The sequence below is a fragment of the Cavia porcellus genome, unplaced genomic scaffold (assembly GCF_034190915.1).
Source record: "Cavia porcellus strain 051 isolate PalLab524CR breed Dunkin Hartley unplaced genomic scaffold, mCavPor4.1 scaffold_9, whole genome shotgun sequence".
Taxonomy (NCBI): Eukaryota; Metazoa; Chordata; class Mammalia; order Rodentia; family Caviidae; genus Cavia; species Cavia porcellus.
This window is the reverse complement of record NW_026947492.1, coordinates 66,615,440-66,633,875: the sequence shown is the minus strand read 5'-3', so window position 1 is coordinate 66,633,875 and position 18,436 is coordinate 66,615,440. Positions and strand designations below refer to the sequence as shown.

Below are 18,436 nucleotides of genomic sequence, written 5' to 3'. Positions count from 1 at the left end.
CCTTTGGTGGACAGAAATAGTCTCTAAGAAAATCATGTTTGAAATATAATATTAATACATTTCTTCATTTTCAAGATCACAGCCAGAATTGCTTTAAGGTTCTCTAAATTATATATTTTATTTTATTTTATAAGGTTGTGTTTAAAATTTTATGTATTACATCAGTAATGTCTAAATTAACATGAAATCAGCTGTTGTTATAACAAGGTGAAAGAAAATTGATAACAGTTGATTGTTAGAAAAAAACAGATCTACAATATAAATTATACAATAGGATACAGATGAGTAAGCATAAGGGTGATGCTGTCCAATTCTTTCTTGAATTATGTAAACATTCCTTGCACAGTGTTCTGTTTCTTTAAAGAAAATAGCAGCGTGATACAGTTAAAGAAATTAACTCACTTAAGGAGTAATTAAAAAGGGCTAATATTAGTTCAATACTTCAGCACAAGAAAATTTTTACTAAAATTACAAATTAATATTTGATCTAGAATTTATGTATGTGTGTGTGCATGTGTGTGTCATGTCATCTGGACAGTCTTTGAAAGGTCACTGATGTTTAGACAGGATGATGAATGGCTTTGCATAAAGGAGGGAGGAGTGCAGATCCTTGTTAACAGAGATGAGTAACTGACAATAACTAGCAATAAAATGAAGAAAGAACAATGCAGAATGCTTACTGTGTATTAAGAAACTAGAAGTAAACACTGATGTTTTGTTTGATTTATTGCTTTCTTTACTAGTACCTTTTTAAAATATAATGTGTGTACAACATATTTTAATGCTTTGCTTTCCCTGTCACCAACTTTCATGCTCTAGCAAAACCTCTATTTACATATTTTTCTTCAACTATTAATTTTTAAATCACTTTGCTTTCTTTCTTACTGTCTTAACTCACATTCAACTTCTCTTTTGAATAATTCTCCTTATTTCCTAATATCTATCAGTTTCTGATTTCCTGATGTAGATCATGAATTTATCAAATGTCTTGACCAGTGGAGTGTGACTGTGGAATTGGACGGTGGTTGAACATTCATCTCCATGGCAACCTCAAATGCCAGCAAAACCCTGTCCTCCACATTCTATCTCACAGGTATCCCTGGCTATGAAGAATTTCGCCACTGGATTTCCATCCCCTTCTGTCTCCTCTACCTTGTTGGAGTAATGGGCAACTGCACCATCCTGCATGTTATCCGGACAGACCCCAGGCTGCATGAGCCCATGTACTACTTCTTGACTGTGCTTTCTCTCACTGACATGGGCATGTCCTTGCCCCCAATGGTAATGCTTTTCAGGGTGCTGTGGTCCATTTCTAGGGAGATTCATTTCAATGTCTGTGTAGTTCAAATGTTTGTGATTCACACTTTCTCCTTCACTGAGTCATCTTTGCTCTTGGCCATGGCCCTGGACCAATATGTAGGTATCTGCTATCCACTGCGATATGCTACCATTCTCACCCCAAAACTGATCATCAAGGTTGGGATTGCAGCCCTGCTCAGAAGTGCTATTCTAATGATTCCACCTCTTGCTCATCTGGCATTCTTTCGCTTCTGTCACTCATATGTCCTTTCTCATTCCTATTTTCTTCACCAGGACATGATTTGCCTTGCCTGTGCTGACACTAAATTTAATGTTATATATGGGTATGTTGTGATTATTCTACTATGGGGCCTGGATGCTCTGGGCATTTTAATATCTTCTGCTTTCATTCTTCATTCTGTGTTAAAAATTGCATCCCGTGAGGGGAGACTGAAGGCACTCAACATGTGTGCCTCCCACATCTGTGCCATGCTCATTCTGTATGTGCCTATGATAGGGTTATCTATTGTCCGTCATTTTGCCAAGCATTCCTCTCCCCTCATCCACATTTTCATGGCTCATATCTACTTAATGGTTCTACCATTTCTCAACACAATCATCTATAGTGTGAAAACTAAGCAGATCCACCAACGAAACTTTCACCTACTACTTCACTCTCAAATTAGGTCTCTTGTGACATAGCCATATCCTCAAAAAATAATATATTTCTTACTACAAGTGATGTTAAATTGTGAATAAATATCTGCACTAGATATGTTAGAATAAATGTTATCAGCAATATTCCTTAAGAGAATAAAATAGAATCAAAAATGCATCTTGAAATCTTGTTTCCAGTGGGACAGTACAGCCTGACTTTACAAACGCTTCATAATATTTGGGTAAGTATGAGTGTATTGTAATGTGATGTGTTAGAAATAATTTCCATTTATTTTCTCCTGCTTCTACTGTCAAGCTTTAGTCAATGTTACTGATATATGAGGTTTTGCATGAATATTCAAACCTATATTTGCTGTACTTTCATATTTATTTGTTCCTTTGCATTCTGTAACATTTGGCATAAAATCTTATGCTTTTTCAGTTATTTAATTGTATTTTTTCTACATTGATTCAATTTAGCTTTCTTGAAGATGGAAACATTTTTATTTTCATATAAAAACCTGTTTGACTATAAAAAGATGTGATGAACCATGACACTGCTTCAGAATCACCTTCTAAATATTACATTAAACATCTTCTTTATCTTGAAGAAGTGTGATTGTTTTTAGGATTCTAGAAGTTTCCACTGCTTGGAGAAGGTCTGTTTTGTTTAATTAATTTTTTTTACAAATAATTCTAATCTTACAGAAATTTGAGGCTTCATTTTGAAAAAAGATTTGCAGATATTATAAAGTAAATGTAACCATGTAACATATGTCTTCATCTGTATTGTTTAACTCATTGGAGTTGATATGAAAACTGAAGCTCACTGAGAGACATAGTGATTTACAAGTGTATAACAGTAGGAAATATAAAACAAGGTTTTAATTTATGCGTCAAATTTTAAAGAACAAAAGTCACTTTTTTAAGTTTTTAAGTTTTATTAGTACAAATTGATTCTGTACAATGATTAAATCCTCGTGAGGTGTCAGTACATGTAATAGCACATCTTAATTATTTTTACTCTTTCTTCTCTTCCTCTCAATCCACTTTCTCTATCATTTGATCCCTTAACTTCACAAAACCTCTATTTCTCTATTTTCCCCCCAACTTTGGTTTGACCTTTTCTAATATCTCTGAAATTTTATTGTATGTAGTCAAACATGTCTTGTATTATACTCTTTGCAAACAAACTAGGAAAAATTAGCTCATTTCTTTCCATTGTTTAAAAGAAATAAAAGAATGAACCAAAAATGCAAAAAAGTTTTATAGCTCCTAATATTTGCAGAAGTCTTAAAATACCAGTGAGTTTCTACATTAATTTTTATAAAGGTTAGCCTAAAGGTGTAAGTATTAACACTTTTCCTCATTATAAATGTGTCACTCACAACACTGAATATGTAAATGATGTGAAATAAATCAATAAATGAATAAATGGATACTAATTTGGATATATATTTCAATTCCAAGAGACAAGTATAACCTTTCAATGTCTAATTCTGGGCTGCTATGTATGCACAAGGTATCTGGTTCTACTCTTGACCCAAGAAGATGCAGGAGAGAGCATGAACTATTATCTCTACATATATCCCCAGCTCATTTTGAGCAATATAACAGCAATGTGAATATGTAAGCATATGTTTTGGTTTCTCTCTTATATGAGATGTGATAGCACATTTACAAGAGACTTTCAGAAAACCTCAACATGGAAAGCACCCAGTCAGTGCTCAATAGTCAGAGTACTAGTGGGTACAGACAGAATGTGTAGCCTGCTTAGAACTTCTAGAAATACAGGCCCAACCAAAGTCAGATGAATATTTAATAAAGAATAAAAAATCAATTCATAATATTTCAATTCCTGGAAGATTAATTTCCGATAACCATCAGGGCCTTTCACTAAACATAGGCTGCCATGCATTGATAGGTAGTAATCAGTATGGGTTAATTCTTAGACTCAGAATTTAAAAATGCTGTGAGGAAATTCAGAACTTTGAGAAAACACAAAGAAAGACTTCAAAGTTTGAACTGAGGAATTTAATATAGGAAAGAAATTAACTTTTAAATATTAAACAGAAATCTTTGGGCTGAAGCACACTGAAAAATACCAAAATACAACTGAAGTCATCAGTAACAGAGTAAGTCGCACAGGGCTGAATTAATGAATAAGACTACAGATTCTTTGGAAAAACAATTGTGGAAGAAAAAAGAGAATGAAATAGGATTAAAAATTGTTATGGAATTTAGGGACAATATTGTATCATAAGAGTAACTAACTGTAAACATTCAGTGTCTTGAGAATTCTGACAAGAGTGAAAGTGTATTAAAAAATAATGGCAGATAACTTTTCATTACTAGAGAAGTTCACAAAACTTAAAGTAGGGTAAGCTCAAATGTCACCAGTCAGGCTTGTGTATAGTTCAAGTATGTCTATCAGATTCATGCTGTACTTAAACTTTCAAAAGTGAAAGATAGAAGATTCTCAAGGAATTAAGAGAAATGAAAGTGTAAATAAGGAGCAAAATGGAGTTAGGAAGTGTTAGAGATATAATAAATTTAATCCTGAGAATGTTGAGGGTTGTATTAGTTGAGGGTTGTATTGTTCTGTATTACTGTAGAACAAAATGCAGAACAAAACACTATGCATCTCAAAATTAAAGAGAGAAGAATTTGGCTCACTAGTTCAGGGGTTCAGTTGGTGGTCACCTGGGACAGAGGCAGAAGTCTCAGTAGGCCAAAGCAGAGCAAAGATACTGAATTCATGGCAGCAGGAAACAAAGCAGGTGAGCAGAATCACAGTGGAAAGATGAGGGTCCAGACACAGATTCTGGATTTCTCTCCTGTCCTGTAGGTCACTTTATCTATTTTTTTTTAAACTGTTATCATTCACTTTTCATGGAAATCTCTATAAAATATGTTTTGAAGCCAGAGAATGTGATGTGTCTAGCTTTTTCCTTTTGTTGAACATTGCTGTAGCAAATTTGTGGTTCTATACAAATTTTATTTTTTTCATGGTCTGTTAAAAATAACCCTCAACATTTGATAGACATATTGAATGTAGGGAACACTTAAAAGCATTCATAACTGATGTGTACTTTTTAAAACAGCCATGCTTTTTTTGAATCTATCAAAATATGGATTATTTGAATTTTAGCTACATAGTATTCTTCCCCAGAATTATATAATAGTCATTTCTTTTGACTGAGGTCCTTCACATTTTTCTGACTTACTGATTTTTTCAACAAAATGAGTCAATGACTCTTATTTTGTGGTTTTTATGCATCCTCATACAGTATATCCACCCATTTGCTTCAGTGTTTAAGTTTTGGGCAATCATTTTTGCTAAGTAGAATTCTGGGGGCTGGGGATTTAGCTTAGCGGCATAAGCGCCTGCCTTGCAAGCAGGCAGTTGTGAGTTCGATCCCTGTCACAAATAAAAATGAAAAAGACAAAAAAAATTCAAAATATTTCCTGTGTTGTATAAATAACAACCACAAATTTTAAATTCTATTAGCTAGATGTATTGTCTAATCTTAATGTATCCAATTATAGTCATTACTCAACATTCATTCTTTTGTTAATTTCTCTTATATTTTTATTTGTATTAGATGCACCCTTTTTGTTGAGACAATATACTTGGCTCTTATAGTTTAAAGAGGGGAGTTTTCTTTGGTTAATGATTTCCAGTGCATTGAGTAACTAGATATCTGACTCCAGAGAAGAAAAAGAGGAAAGTTGTCATTTAACTCTTGGCTGTAAGGAAGGAAAGAAGTTTGAAGAACCAGGCCCAGATATTTATCTCTCTGCACACTGACACACTTCCAACCAGGCTGTGTTTCCTAACAAAACATTCAACTTCTGAGCTCACAAATGTATGAATCCACTAATGAGAATGATGTTCACATAATCTAAATTACCTTCCAAACACATGACTTAAAAGTATTGACATTATTTAAATAACTATTTTCCAGTAAATTAAAACAAAATAATAATTCTTTGTAATTTTTAATTCTTTTATTAGTGTTTTACAGTTATTTTTGAGCAAATTTTTAAAAATTTTATTTAAAGAGAAAAAAGCAAAACATAAAAAAGGGTAGAAGTAATGGAGAATTTCAAAAAATAAACAGTAAGAAATCACTCGTTTATAGATTACATATTGTCATCTTAGAAATAGTTGCTCAAGTTACAAACTTAAAGTATACAAAGTGGATATTCAAACAGACTGCAAACAGTTCTATTCAATGATTCAACAAAAAGTTAGTAATATGGTTATCTATCTTACACACTTAAACATACATGCAGTTGTATCCTTTAGACCACTTTCTTTTCCTCTCTTTTTTTACAATTACACATTTTGGGTTTTATTACTTCTACAGTTCTTATTACTTTTTTTTTTGAAGAAAATAAAACCAAATGTGACAAAACAAAATAGTGTCAGTCAAAACAAAAAGATGGGCATTATATACAATGTAAAAACAAAATGTAAGGTGATCAACAATGGTTATCATAATGTCTTTTGCTATCTTCAAAATAATTGCCCATATAATTAAGTATAATAAAAGTGAACAAATTAGTACAGATCAAAACCAATAAAAATGAAACATTAGAGACATTACATGACTTCCAGAATGGGTATCATAGTGAATCTCTTTGGCTTCAGAGTAGTTGCCTACACTCTCAGACTTGATACTATCAAACAAAACAAAATAGAGTAAAATCAGACAAAACAAGATAGTGAAAGCAATACAGGGCTTCAAAGCAAGTTAATAACAAATCTAAAATCGTTATCATAGTATATCTTGCTATCTCTGGAATAGCTATCAAAGCAATCAAATCTAGTACAAGTAAACAAAATGGAACAGAATAAAACCAAACTAAACCGAACAATGAAAGAAATATGGGTTTCAACTCATGATACAAGATTATCAATGGCCACTGACTTAAGACAATTCCTCTGATTTCACTTTCACAGGATGCATTGTACATTTTGCATCCCACTAATTTCTTTGTTTTTTAGATTAGGGAGACAGTTTGATATTCACCTAAGCAATTCTGAATCTTTTTATCCCTGAGCACAGTCTCAAGTTGTATTCATTTACCTACAAGGACTTTTAAGGTTTTCTTTCTTTGTAGCTGAGTAGTTTTCCCTTGTATCAAAGTGTTACGGCTTTCTAGCCAATCTGCAGCTGATGAGCAAGCTACTTCCACTTTTATCTGGTTCCCTGTCACACAAAGCATTGTTTTCTCATCTTTGACATTCAGTCTATAAATCCACATTGGTGTTAATTGTATTTCTTATATAGAGCATATATATATATATATATATATATATATATATATATATAGTCTTTTTCCTTTTTATCTGTACTGGGGATTGAACTCATGACTGCCTGCTTTCAAGGCAGGCGCTTATGCCGCTGAGCTAAACCCCCAGCCCCACATAGAGCATATTGATAGACCCTATCTCTTGATCCACTCTGCCTGTGTTACTTATTATTGGTGAATCAAGGCCATTCATATTAGTGATTATAGCCTACTTTCTCTGCCTCATCTCTGCCTGGTTATTTTTCTACCATTAGTTATCTACTTTTCCCCTTCATTCCACCCTCTGCCCCACTCAGTGTTCCCCCACTGCCACTGTCCCTGAAACCATGGTCTTTTTTCTTTCTCTCTAGAATGTGTTTCAATATTTTTTGTAGGATTTGTTTGGTGGCCATGAACTCCCCAAGTTCCTCTTTGTCATGGAACTATCTTGTTTCTCCATTAATTCTGAGAGATAGTTTTTCAGGATACACCAATATGGGTTGGAGGTTATTTTCTTTCTTGTGTGTGTGGTCTTTTTTTGAGACGGGGTCTCGCTATGAAGTTCAGGCTTGCCTTGAGCTCACTTTGTATCCCAGGCTGGTCTCAAACTTGCAACAATCCTTCCACCTCAGCCTCCAGAGTGCTGGGATTACAGTAGTGAGCCACCACACCCAGCTGGAAGTTATTTTCTTTCAGGACTTAGAGAATACTTCATTCGAAGCTCTTCTTGATTTGGTTTGTTTCAAGAAATCTGCTTTGATTCTAATGTTTGCCTTTATAGGTGATCTGTTTCTTTTCCCTGACAGCTTTTAATATTCTGTTCTTGTGTTGAATTGCTGACATCTTGATTATTATATGTCTGGCTGTAGATCTATTTTGGTTATAGTTGGCTGTATGCCTCATATATCTGAATATCATTTTCTTTTCTTATGCTTGGAAAGTTCTCTTTAATTATTTCTGTAATTAGCCTTTGTATTTCATTTGTGTTTACCCATGCTTCATCACTCACATTTTTTATTCTTAAGTTATAGATCCTTTTGTCATCTTCTAGCCTTTGTATTGTCACTTCCTGCTTCCTTGTTATTTTTAAGGGATCTTTTATTTCTCAATCACAAGCTGAAAACCTGTCTTCAAGGTTTGATAGTCTATCTTTAGTTTCTTTCAAACAGTCTTTCCAGCTTTCAATGGAGTTTTTAATTTCCTGATAATCTCTTTGAATCTGTTTCATGTGTTCTAAATTTTTTTACATCCTTCATTGAAGATTTCCCTCCTTTTTCTATGCTCTGCTGTTCTTTCATCTGTGTCTTCTTTATAGGTGCTTAGCAATTCTTTTATTATGTTTCTCATATCTACTTTTACCTGTGATATTATTTCTGTTCTAAGTCCTTTTAAAGCTTCATGGAGTTGCTTCTTTATTTCAGTTGCTATCACTTCAAAAACTTCAGGTGTGCAACTACTTATCCCTTCTATGTTTACCTTTCCTGGACCAGTACTGCTTTGTTGGAGGCCAGGGACTGACTTTTGCTTCTTCCTCTTGTCATGTTCCCATTTTCTTCCAAACAAGTGGGTAGTGGAGTCCCTAGAACTTCCTGTATTTGTTATAATTACTCTGAAGTGTGTAGGCTAGGGATTTCTGTTGTTTGCTGCTTGCCTCAGTCTGTTGGTGGTTACTGGAGTGTAAGCAGGAGTGGGGCAAACTGGCCCCTCCCTCCTGAATTGGTAAACCACAGGGGGTCTTCACCACATTAGTGTGGGCTGCACGTGTGGGGATGGTTAGGGATAGCTTTGAGGAAACCTCAGCAGTGGCTATTGGACCATGCAGAGGGGCGGGACACAATCCAAGAAGTTTCCACCAATCTGCTCCAAGCTAGGAGTAGCTGAAAAAACCCAGCTGCAGTTCTGTCTCCAGGGTTATCCTGCCCAACTCTTTAGAGAGTTGGCCAGTCTCCCAATCCCATGGGAGAACTGTGACCCACACACTCACTGCAAGCCAGTGCAGTCCTCTGGTCTGATGCTCCCCTCCATCACTGCATCTCCCTGCCAAGGCCTGTGGGCTTGCTAACCACCAGCTTCACTGTGCCCATGAGGCTCCACTTCTGATGTGGTGGTTCTGACTCCAGTCAAAGTGCTGTCTGCTACTGCCTCCTTTTGTTTAAGTTTTTCTTTTTTATTTTTATCCTCTCAGTGGGCGTTAATTCTCACTTTAGTTTCTTCCTGGATTGAGGTGACACTCTTCTTTCCTTCTTGTCTTCTCCAGAATGCTATATTCCATCATCTGGACTATTTCTCTCAGAGAGGCTATTTACTCTGCTGCTTACTGTTCCACCATCTTCTCCATTCTCTGTTTTCCTCCATTCTTTATGTACAGGTTATTTATCTTATAAATTAAATTTACTTCTAAGTGTTTATTATTTTTTTTTGCAAATTTAAAAGGAATTATTTACCTAATTTACCTCTGGGTAATTCATTATTAATATCACAAATCACATTGTTTTTTTTTCTATATTGATTTTATTTCCTATAAATTTACTGGATTTATTTGTAAGTTGCAAAAGTTTTGTTTTGCTGCAGTCTTCCAGATTTTCTATATAAATATCACGTTGTCAGCAAATAGAGACAGTCTTACATCTCTTTTATTAAAGTGTCTTTTTCTGTCTGTTGTATAATATGTCTGGCTAGAACTTTCCATCCGCTTTTGTATGGAAAAGTGAGTGATGACAGTGAATGTTCTTCTCTTGCTCCTGACCATAAAGAAAAGATGTTCTCTTAAGATTTGGATGGCAAGCACAATTTAATCACCAATTTATTTTGAGTACCACTTAATGGCAACTTACAATTTGTGTAAGTATTAAAAGTTGTTAAAGAAAAACTTTTTAAAAAATTGTGTCTTTGGGGGGCTGGGGATTTAACTCAGCGGCATGAGTGCCTGCCTTGCAAGCAGGCAGTCATGAGTTCGATCACTGGTACTGACAAAAACGAAAAAGCCAAAAAAAAAAAAAAATTGTGTCTTTTAATTGTTATAAATGCTTGCACAATTTAGAATATATACATTTTTAAATTATTTTACCCTACTCAGTCATGCAATTTTTATCTTCTAATAGTTTCTAGGAAAGAGCAAATATGCTATGATTTTGATGATGTACATCTTTTTTAATTTAAGTTTTCATCCTAAGATATTATACCTAACACTAAGTTGCAAAACTTTTCTTCCAACAATTTTAGATCTTTCATTTAGATTCATTAATAATTTCAAGTTCTGTTTGCTTACAAAGTGTGGTTAAGTATATGTTTTTTTTGTACATACATACAAACTTTAATGCAGATCTCTGTGTGTGCATGCATACGTGTGTGTATGTGTGTGTGTGTGTGTGTGTGTGTGTGTGTGTGTGATATGTTTTTTCCAATATTGCTAGAGAAAACTATCTTCTGTAATGGAATTATCTTGGTAGCTTTCGTATTTGGAAGTTGATTTATGTTTTAATGAGATATTTATTTGATTACTGCATATTCTGTATTATTTTCACTGATTGTGTCAATTCTATTAAATTATTCTCCTTTGTATAACATCTTTATTTGAGATCTTCAAATAAGATAGACTATATGGTATGTGCTATTATTCCAAAAGTGATATGATTTAGAATCTGAAAAGTAGAAAGTGGAAAAATTAGATGAGGATCAGAAATTTGTGGATATTCAGTATGAATGGAAAACTATTCCTGCCTACATGTATAAAATTTAAGTAATATTTGAAATAAATTTTTCTTTTAAAATATGAGATAAGTGATCACTATGTATGAGACTTAAGTAGAATCAATTTTGTGCCCAGCCTTTGTAACTTAGCAACTCAGAGAAACCATTCTCCAAAACAATAATTTTGAAAAGTTATAAAGATCTGAGGACATTTTTCAGTACATTTAATTCCTTGAGGAGAAAACAAAAGAAAAAAAGAATATGAATATAATAGATTGTATCCAACTGAAGTCTTAGTATGTCAGATCACTGAATACTTCAAAATGCAATCCTTTTCGTGTATTTGGGGCACACAAATTAGAATGCTGAATCTTTTAAGAATAAACAAATGATAAACAAAAAAGTTATCTGGACTAATGGACACCGATCTGTGTTTGAAGGTTCTGTGAAACTTTACACTAAAACACAAATGGTATATTTTACTCCCTGTAGGGTCAAATAAAGCCCTCAGAGACAGCTTCTTAACAAATATGAGACACAAAGTGAAATTTGGATGAGGCATGTTCACTCTTTGTGCCTGGAACTGAGAGATAAAACTAAAAATACTGTTATCAGAGTTGTCATAATGAAAGTGGTAGCCAATTTTTTCTAAATGGAAGGAGTTGCAATGTACATAGTGGAGGAACAAAAGGGACCTACGATAGAACATTAGGGAGTCGATGTATTTAATTACATGCAATAAGGCAGAAGAGAAAGAAGCCAAAGTAGTTTAAATTATTGGTTTAATACTCAAAAATAAACAGAGTCTAGTTCATTCAGGATCAATTAATACCGCACTTACAGGGGAATTTCTGGGAGGCCCATATCAGATTCCGTTTGCATTAATCTTTACTGTGTATTCACCTTCAAATCCACTGTAAGTGGTCTCTTTCATTACAAGTCTCACTAAAGTTAGCAACATTTTGATGTTCATCAATTCCCTCTCAGCCAGTTATACAGGACAGACTAGAAACATGATGAACACATATGACATATACAGATATGTGCCCACCTATGTACCTTTCTTGATGTTCTCATGATGGATGACATCCTAAATTACAGCACAAGAATTGAAAATTGTGACCTTTGAATGTTTGTTTCTGATCCAGATTACATGACAAGTTTCTTTCACACATCAGGGGCATAACACAGTTGATTTTTAACAGAAAAGAAGAAGCAGCAGGGGAGAAGTGAATAAAAAAATCAATTAATTGAGACATATCTCATTTAGACTTCTAAGACTGGGCATTAAAAATGGATATCATGATGAGTCACTCTGGGGACATTACTGAATTTGCAAAAAGGGCATAAGAAAAATAAAACTTTGAACAGCAAGACTGCAAAAATCCAACAAGTAAATATGAATCAAGCCATAATTATGAAATAGAATTTTCCCTAAAAGAAAGAAAAAGAAAATATCATCTCAGTGAAAGAAATTATCACAAGCAACTTTTAAAGACAGGGTGACACCAGTATATAAGCATTTTGGTGTCTAATAATGTTTTATAGCCAGGTGTGGTGACACATATCTATAACCGAAGCACAAGGAGGCAGAGACAGTAAGATTGCAAGTTTGAAACCAGGCAGAAGAAATTTGATTTTTTTAGGAAAGTTCCTTGAGAAAACAAAAAATAAAAATAAAAAACAAACAAACAAACAAAAATAATCAGAGATCTAAGTGATTGCATATGCCCTTGGTTCAATCCCAGTGCTACAAATTTATAAAAAAAATTCCAAGAGAGAGGAATTAAATTTTATAAGAAAACAGTCAAAATGTAGCTTATTGAAAGAAAATCTATACATCTTAAACATTATAGGTTTAGCCTGTTAGGAAAGAAAAAAGTACTTAGCGAGACTCTTGCATGTATGGAGGGAATTTAAGACATATTAGGTCCTAATAGAAGAACCATAGAAGGCCGTCTTAATATTTACTTAGGTCCCTCATGATTGTGACTAGGGACAAAGACAGCCCTAATTCCAGTTCATAACTCTTCCTCATTTTCCACATTTTTATCAGGGGACACCAACTTTCTTCTAAATTTGAGCTCAAGAAATCCACACTGAGATCTAAAATGCTGCAGACTTTGCTGTGAGTTTTGTTACAAGGTAAACACACAAACAATGACTCAGACATTGAGAGGAAAAGAGCATATGTATTGCAAAGCCAGGTAAAATGTAAGAATCTATCCCAGAATTATTCATACCATCTTATTGACACTTCATGAGTACCATTAAAGAAAACACAATGTATAAGGTGTAAAGAATTGAAAGACTCAAAGTAAAAATGGGCACTGAGATGAATGCACACTTCTGTGATGAAGAAATACAAATGGTAAATTAATGTATGAAAAGATGTTCAGCATTGCTGATCATTTGAGAAATGCAAATTAACACAGTACTGAGATTCAATCTCACTGCAGAAATAATGGCTACCATTAAGAAATCAACCTATAACAAATGATGCTGGGGTTTTCATGGTAGATGAAAGTATGGAATGGTGAAGTCACCTTGGAAACCAAGGTGAGGATTCCTCACATATCTGGATTAGAGCTTTAATTTGACTTAGCTATTGCCTTTCTGTGTATCTTCTTAGATGAATTAAAAACATCATACTTCAGCAATATATACACACCCATTTTAAAGCAGTACATTTTGTAATAGCTAAATCTTTGAAACAGCATAAATGCCCATTAACTCTTGACTGGATAGAGGAGTTGTGTTTTTTATACTATGGAATACAATTCAGCCATAGACAAGGATAAACTTGAGACATTTGTAGGTGATGGATGTTTCTTGAGACTACATTTTTTCATGAAATAAACCAGATACTCCTCTGTAAACATCACATTGTCTCTCTGTTTTAAGAAGCTGAAAGAGTAAATAAGGATGGAAAAATACAATTGATATTGTGAAATAGGAAGAAATTGTTCAAATGGAAAGAGGAACTGATGGGGAGGAAGGAGGAATGCAAAGATGGGAAAAAGGAAAAAGTATAATTGGCAACAAAGCTTTGTAAATATTGAAGGGAATAGGGTTTAAAGGGTTTGGAGAGATGTGTGAGAAAAAGAGGAATTAAAATATGTCATATATATGCACAAATTCCTTATGATGAATATAATATTTATGCATACCTGGATAGTATACATTTAATTTAAAATCAATATTATAATAAAAATTAATGCAATATGGTTTGATCATCTCAGTAGCTGTTAATGAGGGTTTATCTAGAAAAAATTGAGGGGTTAATTATGTATTTTTTTAGTATGAATATAAAACAAAATAAAAAGTAATTTTAACTACACTAACATGAAAGAAACAACACATTAAAATATTAGATTTCAAATGTAGAAAGGAAGAAAGAGAAGTGTAAGATTTTTATTAATATTTTTCTTTTCATTTACTTATTTAATTATTTTTATGTATTTGTGATCAATGTTAAATTGCTCTTATTTTGAAACTGTTATAACCAAAGATTTTTTTTTTTTGCAAACTTCGTGATAATCACAAATCTAAGATCTACAAAACACAAATCAAAAATCATAAGAAGTCAAAACCTGGTACTAAAGTGATATACTTTACTAAAAGAAATTCAGAGAAGAGAAATAAACAAACAATTGTAATAAAATTGGAAAATGAATACCAAAATGTTTGAAGTAAGACCTTATTGGTCAATGGATATTTTGAAAATAAATGCAAGAAATATTCCCATTAAGAAAAAGAGTGAATAGATAAAGACCCCAGGTACTGAAATGAATGCATTGTATGTAAGAATCTTACTTCACTTTTGGAGACACAAACAGAATGAAGGACATGTGTGAAATTAGATGGTACGTACAAATGGAATCAAATATAAGGCAGGAATAGTTGTATTTTTACTAGAAATATTTAACTTTAAAGTCAATACAGTATAAAAACCACAAAGCAGGTCAGTGTGTATGGCCAATGAGTCATTTTGTATAAAGAAATGACTCTACGTGTACTAATATTTTATCACATAAATACTTAAAGGAAATACTAATTGAATTAAAGACTCATAAACTCCAAAAACAAGTTAAGGAATTTAACACCCTTCATCAATGAACATCATCAAGACAGAAAACAAAAATAATACAGCAGAATTAAACTCCACTTTTGAGTGATTAATCCTAAAAGAATCTAGTGCCTATGGAATATTCTCAACAACATAATCAATACACTCACAAGAGACTAGAAGTAAAAAGACAAATTATAGTCTTTGTAAAAATAATAAAATCATGGTAGTATTCTTTTCTAGCTCTGCTGCAATAAAAATAAAAAAATGGAACCCATAGAAGCACATAAACATGAAGTAAATTGGTCATGAACAATGAATGAATTAAGGAGGAAATTAAGAAAAAAATTAAAAACTTTTGGTACAAATGATAATGAAAACACAACATGCCAAAATTTGTGGTGACACAGCACAAGTAGACCTAACAAAGAGAATTATGGCAATAATTGCCTACATAAAATAGCACCAAACAAAAAATTTAACTAAATAACCCATAAATGTGTGACAAAAACAAGAAAAATAAGAACAAAGAAAATCCCAAATTAGTAGAATGAAATAAATAATAAATAACAGTGCAAACACAAATGAAATGGAGGAAAAAAAACTAATAGAAATCATTATGCCATTCTTAAATGTGGATCATTTGAAGAAATTGATGAGGAATTCATTGAAATCAGTGAGATTTATTAAAAATCTAGAAAGCATCTTTGTGAATGTGCAGGTGGAAGTACTTCTGTCATTTCTAGTCTAAAGTGGGAATGTACAATGGAATATTTTAAATAAATAACACATTAAGATGGGTAGAGTCAAACATTTTACATTTTATAAAGCTAGTTGCTGTGCTAACTGGACGTGGTTTTATAATTTAAACTTTCCATTCTACTTTAATACCTTTTTTTTTTTTTTGTTATTGGTACACATGCCAATGTGTTATATGATATAGTTAGCCAACAGGCATTTATTACTGACAGATATGTATGGGCATTATTCATTGAGCTAGTCTTCCAGTTTTAATCAGGTAATAGTTACTTAATTTACTTTATTTGTAGAATCTGTACTACAGAATCAGCGAAACTGACAAATGAATCTGAAGATTTGATTGAAAATCTTATCTATATTGAGTATTGTATGATTTTGAAGAAGGCAAGACAAATGAGTGTCATTCTGATCAAATATTATATAAAACAGCTTTTTGATGATCGTTTCTGTGCTGTTTGCTGTTATTAAAGTCCTCTATAAACGCCTCTCATCGGTAATAGCACATTAAAATTCTATGTGGTACTATCCTGTTCTGGATGTAAATCAATATTTTATTTCATATTACATTGCGCCATCTATTTTAGACATAGAGGCAATAAATTTTTGAAAATCTCCAATGCATTATTTCTTCTATAAGTGTACTGTAGCACTGCCCTCGACCTGGGAGAGAGAAGACCTTGGGAAAGGCCATAACTGATACTTAGGCACCGAGGGGGTTACAGCCCCTGTCCTTCATTTATCTTGAGGCCTTGCATCTCTAAGGACTGCAGGGGGCATATTAGCTCATCCTGCATGTACTGAGGACCAAAACATTCACTAATGACAAGAGGAACTATTCTATCATGTATGTAAGACTTCAGGGCAGGGGAACATTTAAATGAGAGAAAGTAGGAAGACATAAGATGATTTTGAAAAGCAATAGGGAGGAGGACAGGCATTAAAAGTATGAGAAGAACTCAAGCACTAGTTCAGCAAAGGAGCAGTTCTCACTTAAGGTTAGGACATAATTTTCACCAAAATATGTTTGTTGCTTATGTTTATGCTTATAATTCCAAATTCTAGTAAGATGATCAAACAAGCAGGACTCAAGATGTCAGTTCATGGCTTGTTATTTAGACAAACTGGAGGACTATTTGTAGATATAAAAAAGCAGCAATTTCAAAATGAGACTAGAATTTCACTAGGTAACAAAGTCCCTTCCAATCCCAAGTATCAATGCTTTTAATATGCATTTAAACACTCTCCAGAGGTCATAGCCCGCTTTTGTGCATCCAGAAGGCTTTCTGCTTTATAAGCAAAACACATATGCTCCCTCTTCCTATTCTAGGGCACCCTGGGACAGATCATGTGGACATGAGTGTAAGCTAGAAATGATTTTATCAGGAGCAATAAGAGTAGGATAATCAACTTCAAGCATTGTCATACTATAAAGATTTATAGAGTGAAGGAGATCATTTTTAATGAACATTAATGTCATAAAAACTTCAAAATACATAGTGCAACTGATCAGATTGATAGGTCACTGACATCTAAAGGATGTTATTCCTTGTCTAGGATAAACTTCACTTTTTATTCTGGACAATAGTTGTTTAAAAATTGTCACTAAACTGAGTAAACAGGAGGAGAAAATGCAGATTTCCTAGTTCTGACAATGGTTGAAAAACTGGAAAGGATGGATCAAAAACATAGGAAAGGACAGAAAATCAAAATCCTAAGTGTCATTATGAGTGCAATCATTGAATGAACACTTGTGTGTGAACTCCCATATTCAGTGCACTGAGGTTTGATGTAGTTGTAAGGCAGAGTGCGGGAAACAGCAGGGCTTCATGCATCAAGTCCTAAATTATGTATACAGAATTTAATGTTATTATAAACAGTAAAAAACGGTGAGTTTACTATTCTTATTTGTTGTTTATAGTCTTTTATTTTCCAGAAGATTTCCATTAATGTCATCCTGATTAAACGGGACTTAAGATGATGAGACTTCTGGAAATAGCTATTTGAGAGATTTGAAAGGTATAAGCAGATTTTGAAACACAGAAATGTGTTTGTTTGCTCATAATTGGGGTAATCTGACCCATGGGTTTGAAATTAGCCTATAAATTTTTAACATCGTGGATGTTTGGCACATAATGTGAAACATGGATTTTAAGGGACAATTAGACTTTTTCTTTCAGAGATGTTTGTCTTGACCATAGAAAAATTGAGAACAATATTTTTCTCATTGTATCTGAATGCAAAATTTTGTAGTGTCAAAGTCATATGCTTATTGGGTAATATTCCATTGGCCTTTGTCTTTTGGTGGACAGAACTACTCTCTAAAATAGTCATCAGGATTTAAATAGGAAGACATTCCTTCATTTCTAAAACCATAGCCAGAGTTGTTTCAGTGTCCTCCGAATTATGTATTTTATTTAAATATTGTGATTACAAATTTATATATTATTTCAGTAAAGTCTACATTGATATTCAGTTAGCTCTTGGGATGACAGGATTAAAGCAAAACGCTAATAAAGTTGTCAGAAAAATGGTGCCTACAAGATAAGTTATACAATTTGAGATAGAGTAAGAACAAAAGTGATACTGTCCAGTTCTTTCTTGGGTTCTGTAATCATTCCTTGCATGGTATTCTATTCTATGAAAGAAAATAACAATTTGAGC

At 33.3% G+C, this 18,436-nt stretch overlaps 1 protein-coding gene across 1 annotated transcript; it reads left to right on the top strand.

The window, feature by feature from the left end:
- Positions 1-1,041: 1,041 nt before the first annotated feature.
- LOC100718186 (olfactory receptor 51G2-like) lies at positions 1,042-2,001 on the top strand. The gene has a single exon (XM_023563112.2). The coding sequence runs from the start codon at positions 1,042-1,044 to the stop codon at positions 1,999-2,001; it is 960 nt and encodes a 319-aa protein (XP_023418880.2).
- Positions 2,002-18,436: the final 16,435 nt, after the last annotated feature.

Excerpts from the sequence above, each read along its gene's own strand:
- LOC100718186 (XM_023563112.2), top strand. The coding sequence starts at position 1,042 with ATGGCAACCTCAAATGCCAGCAAAACCCTGTCCTCCACATTCTATCTC.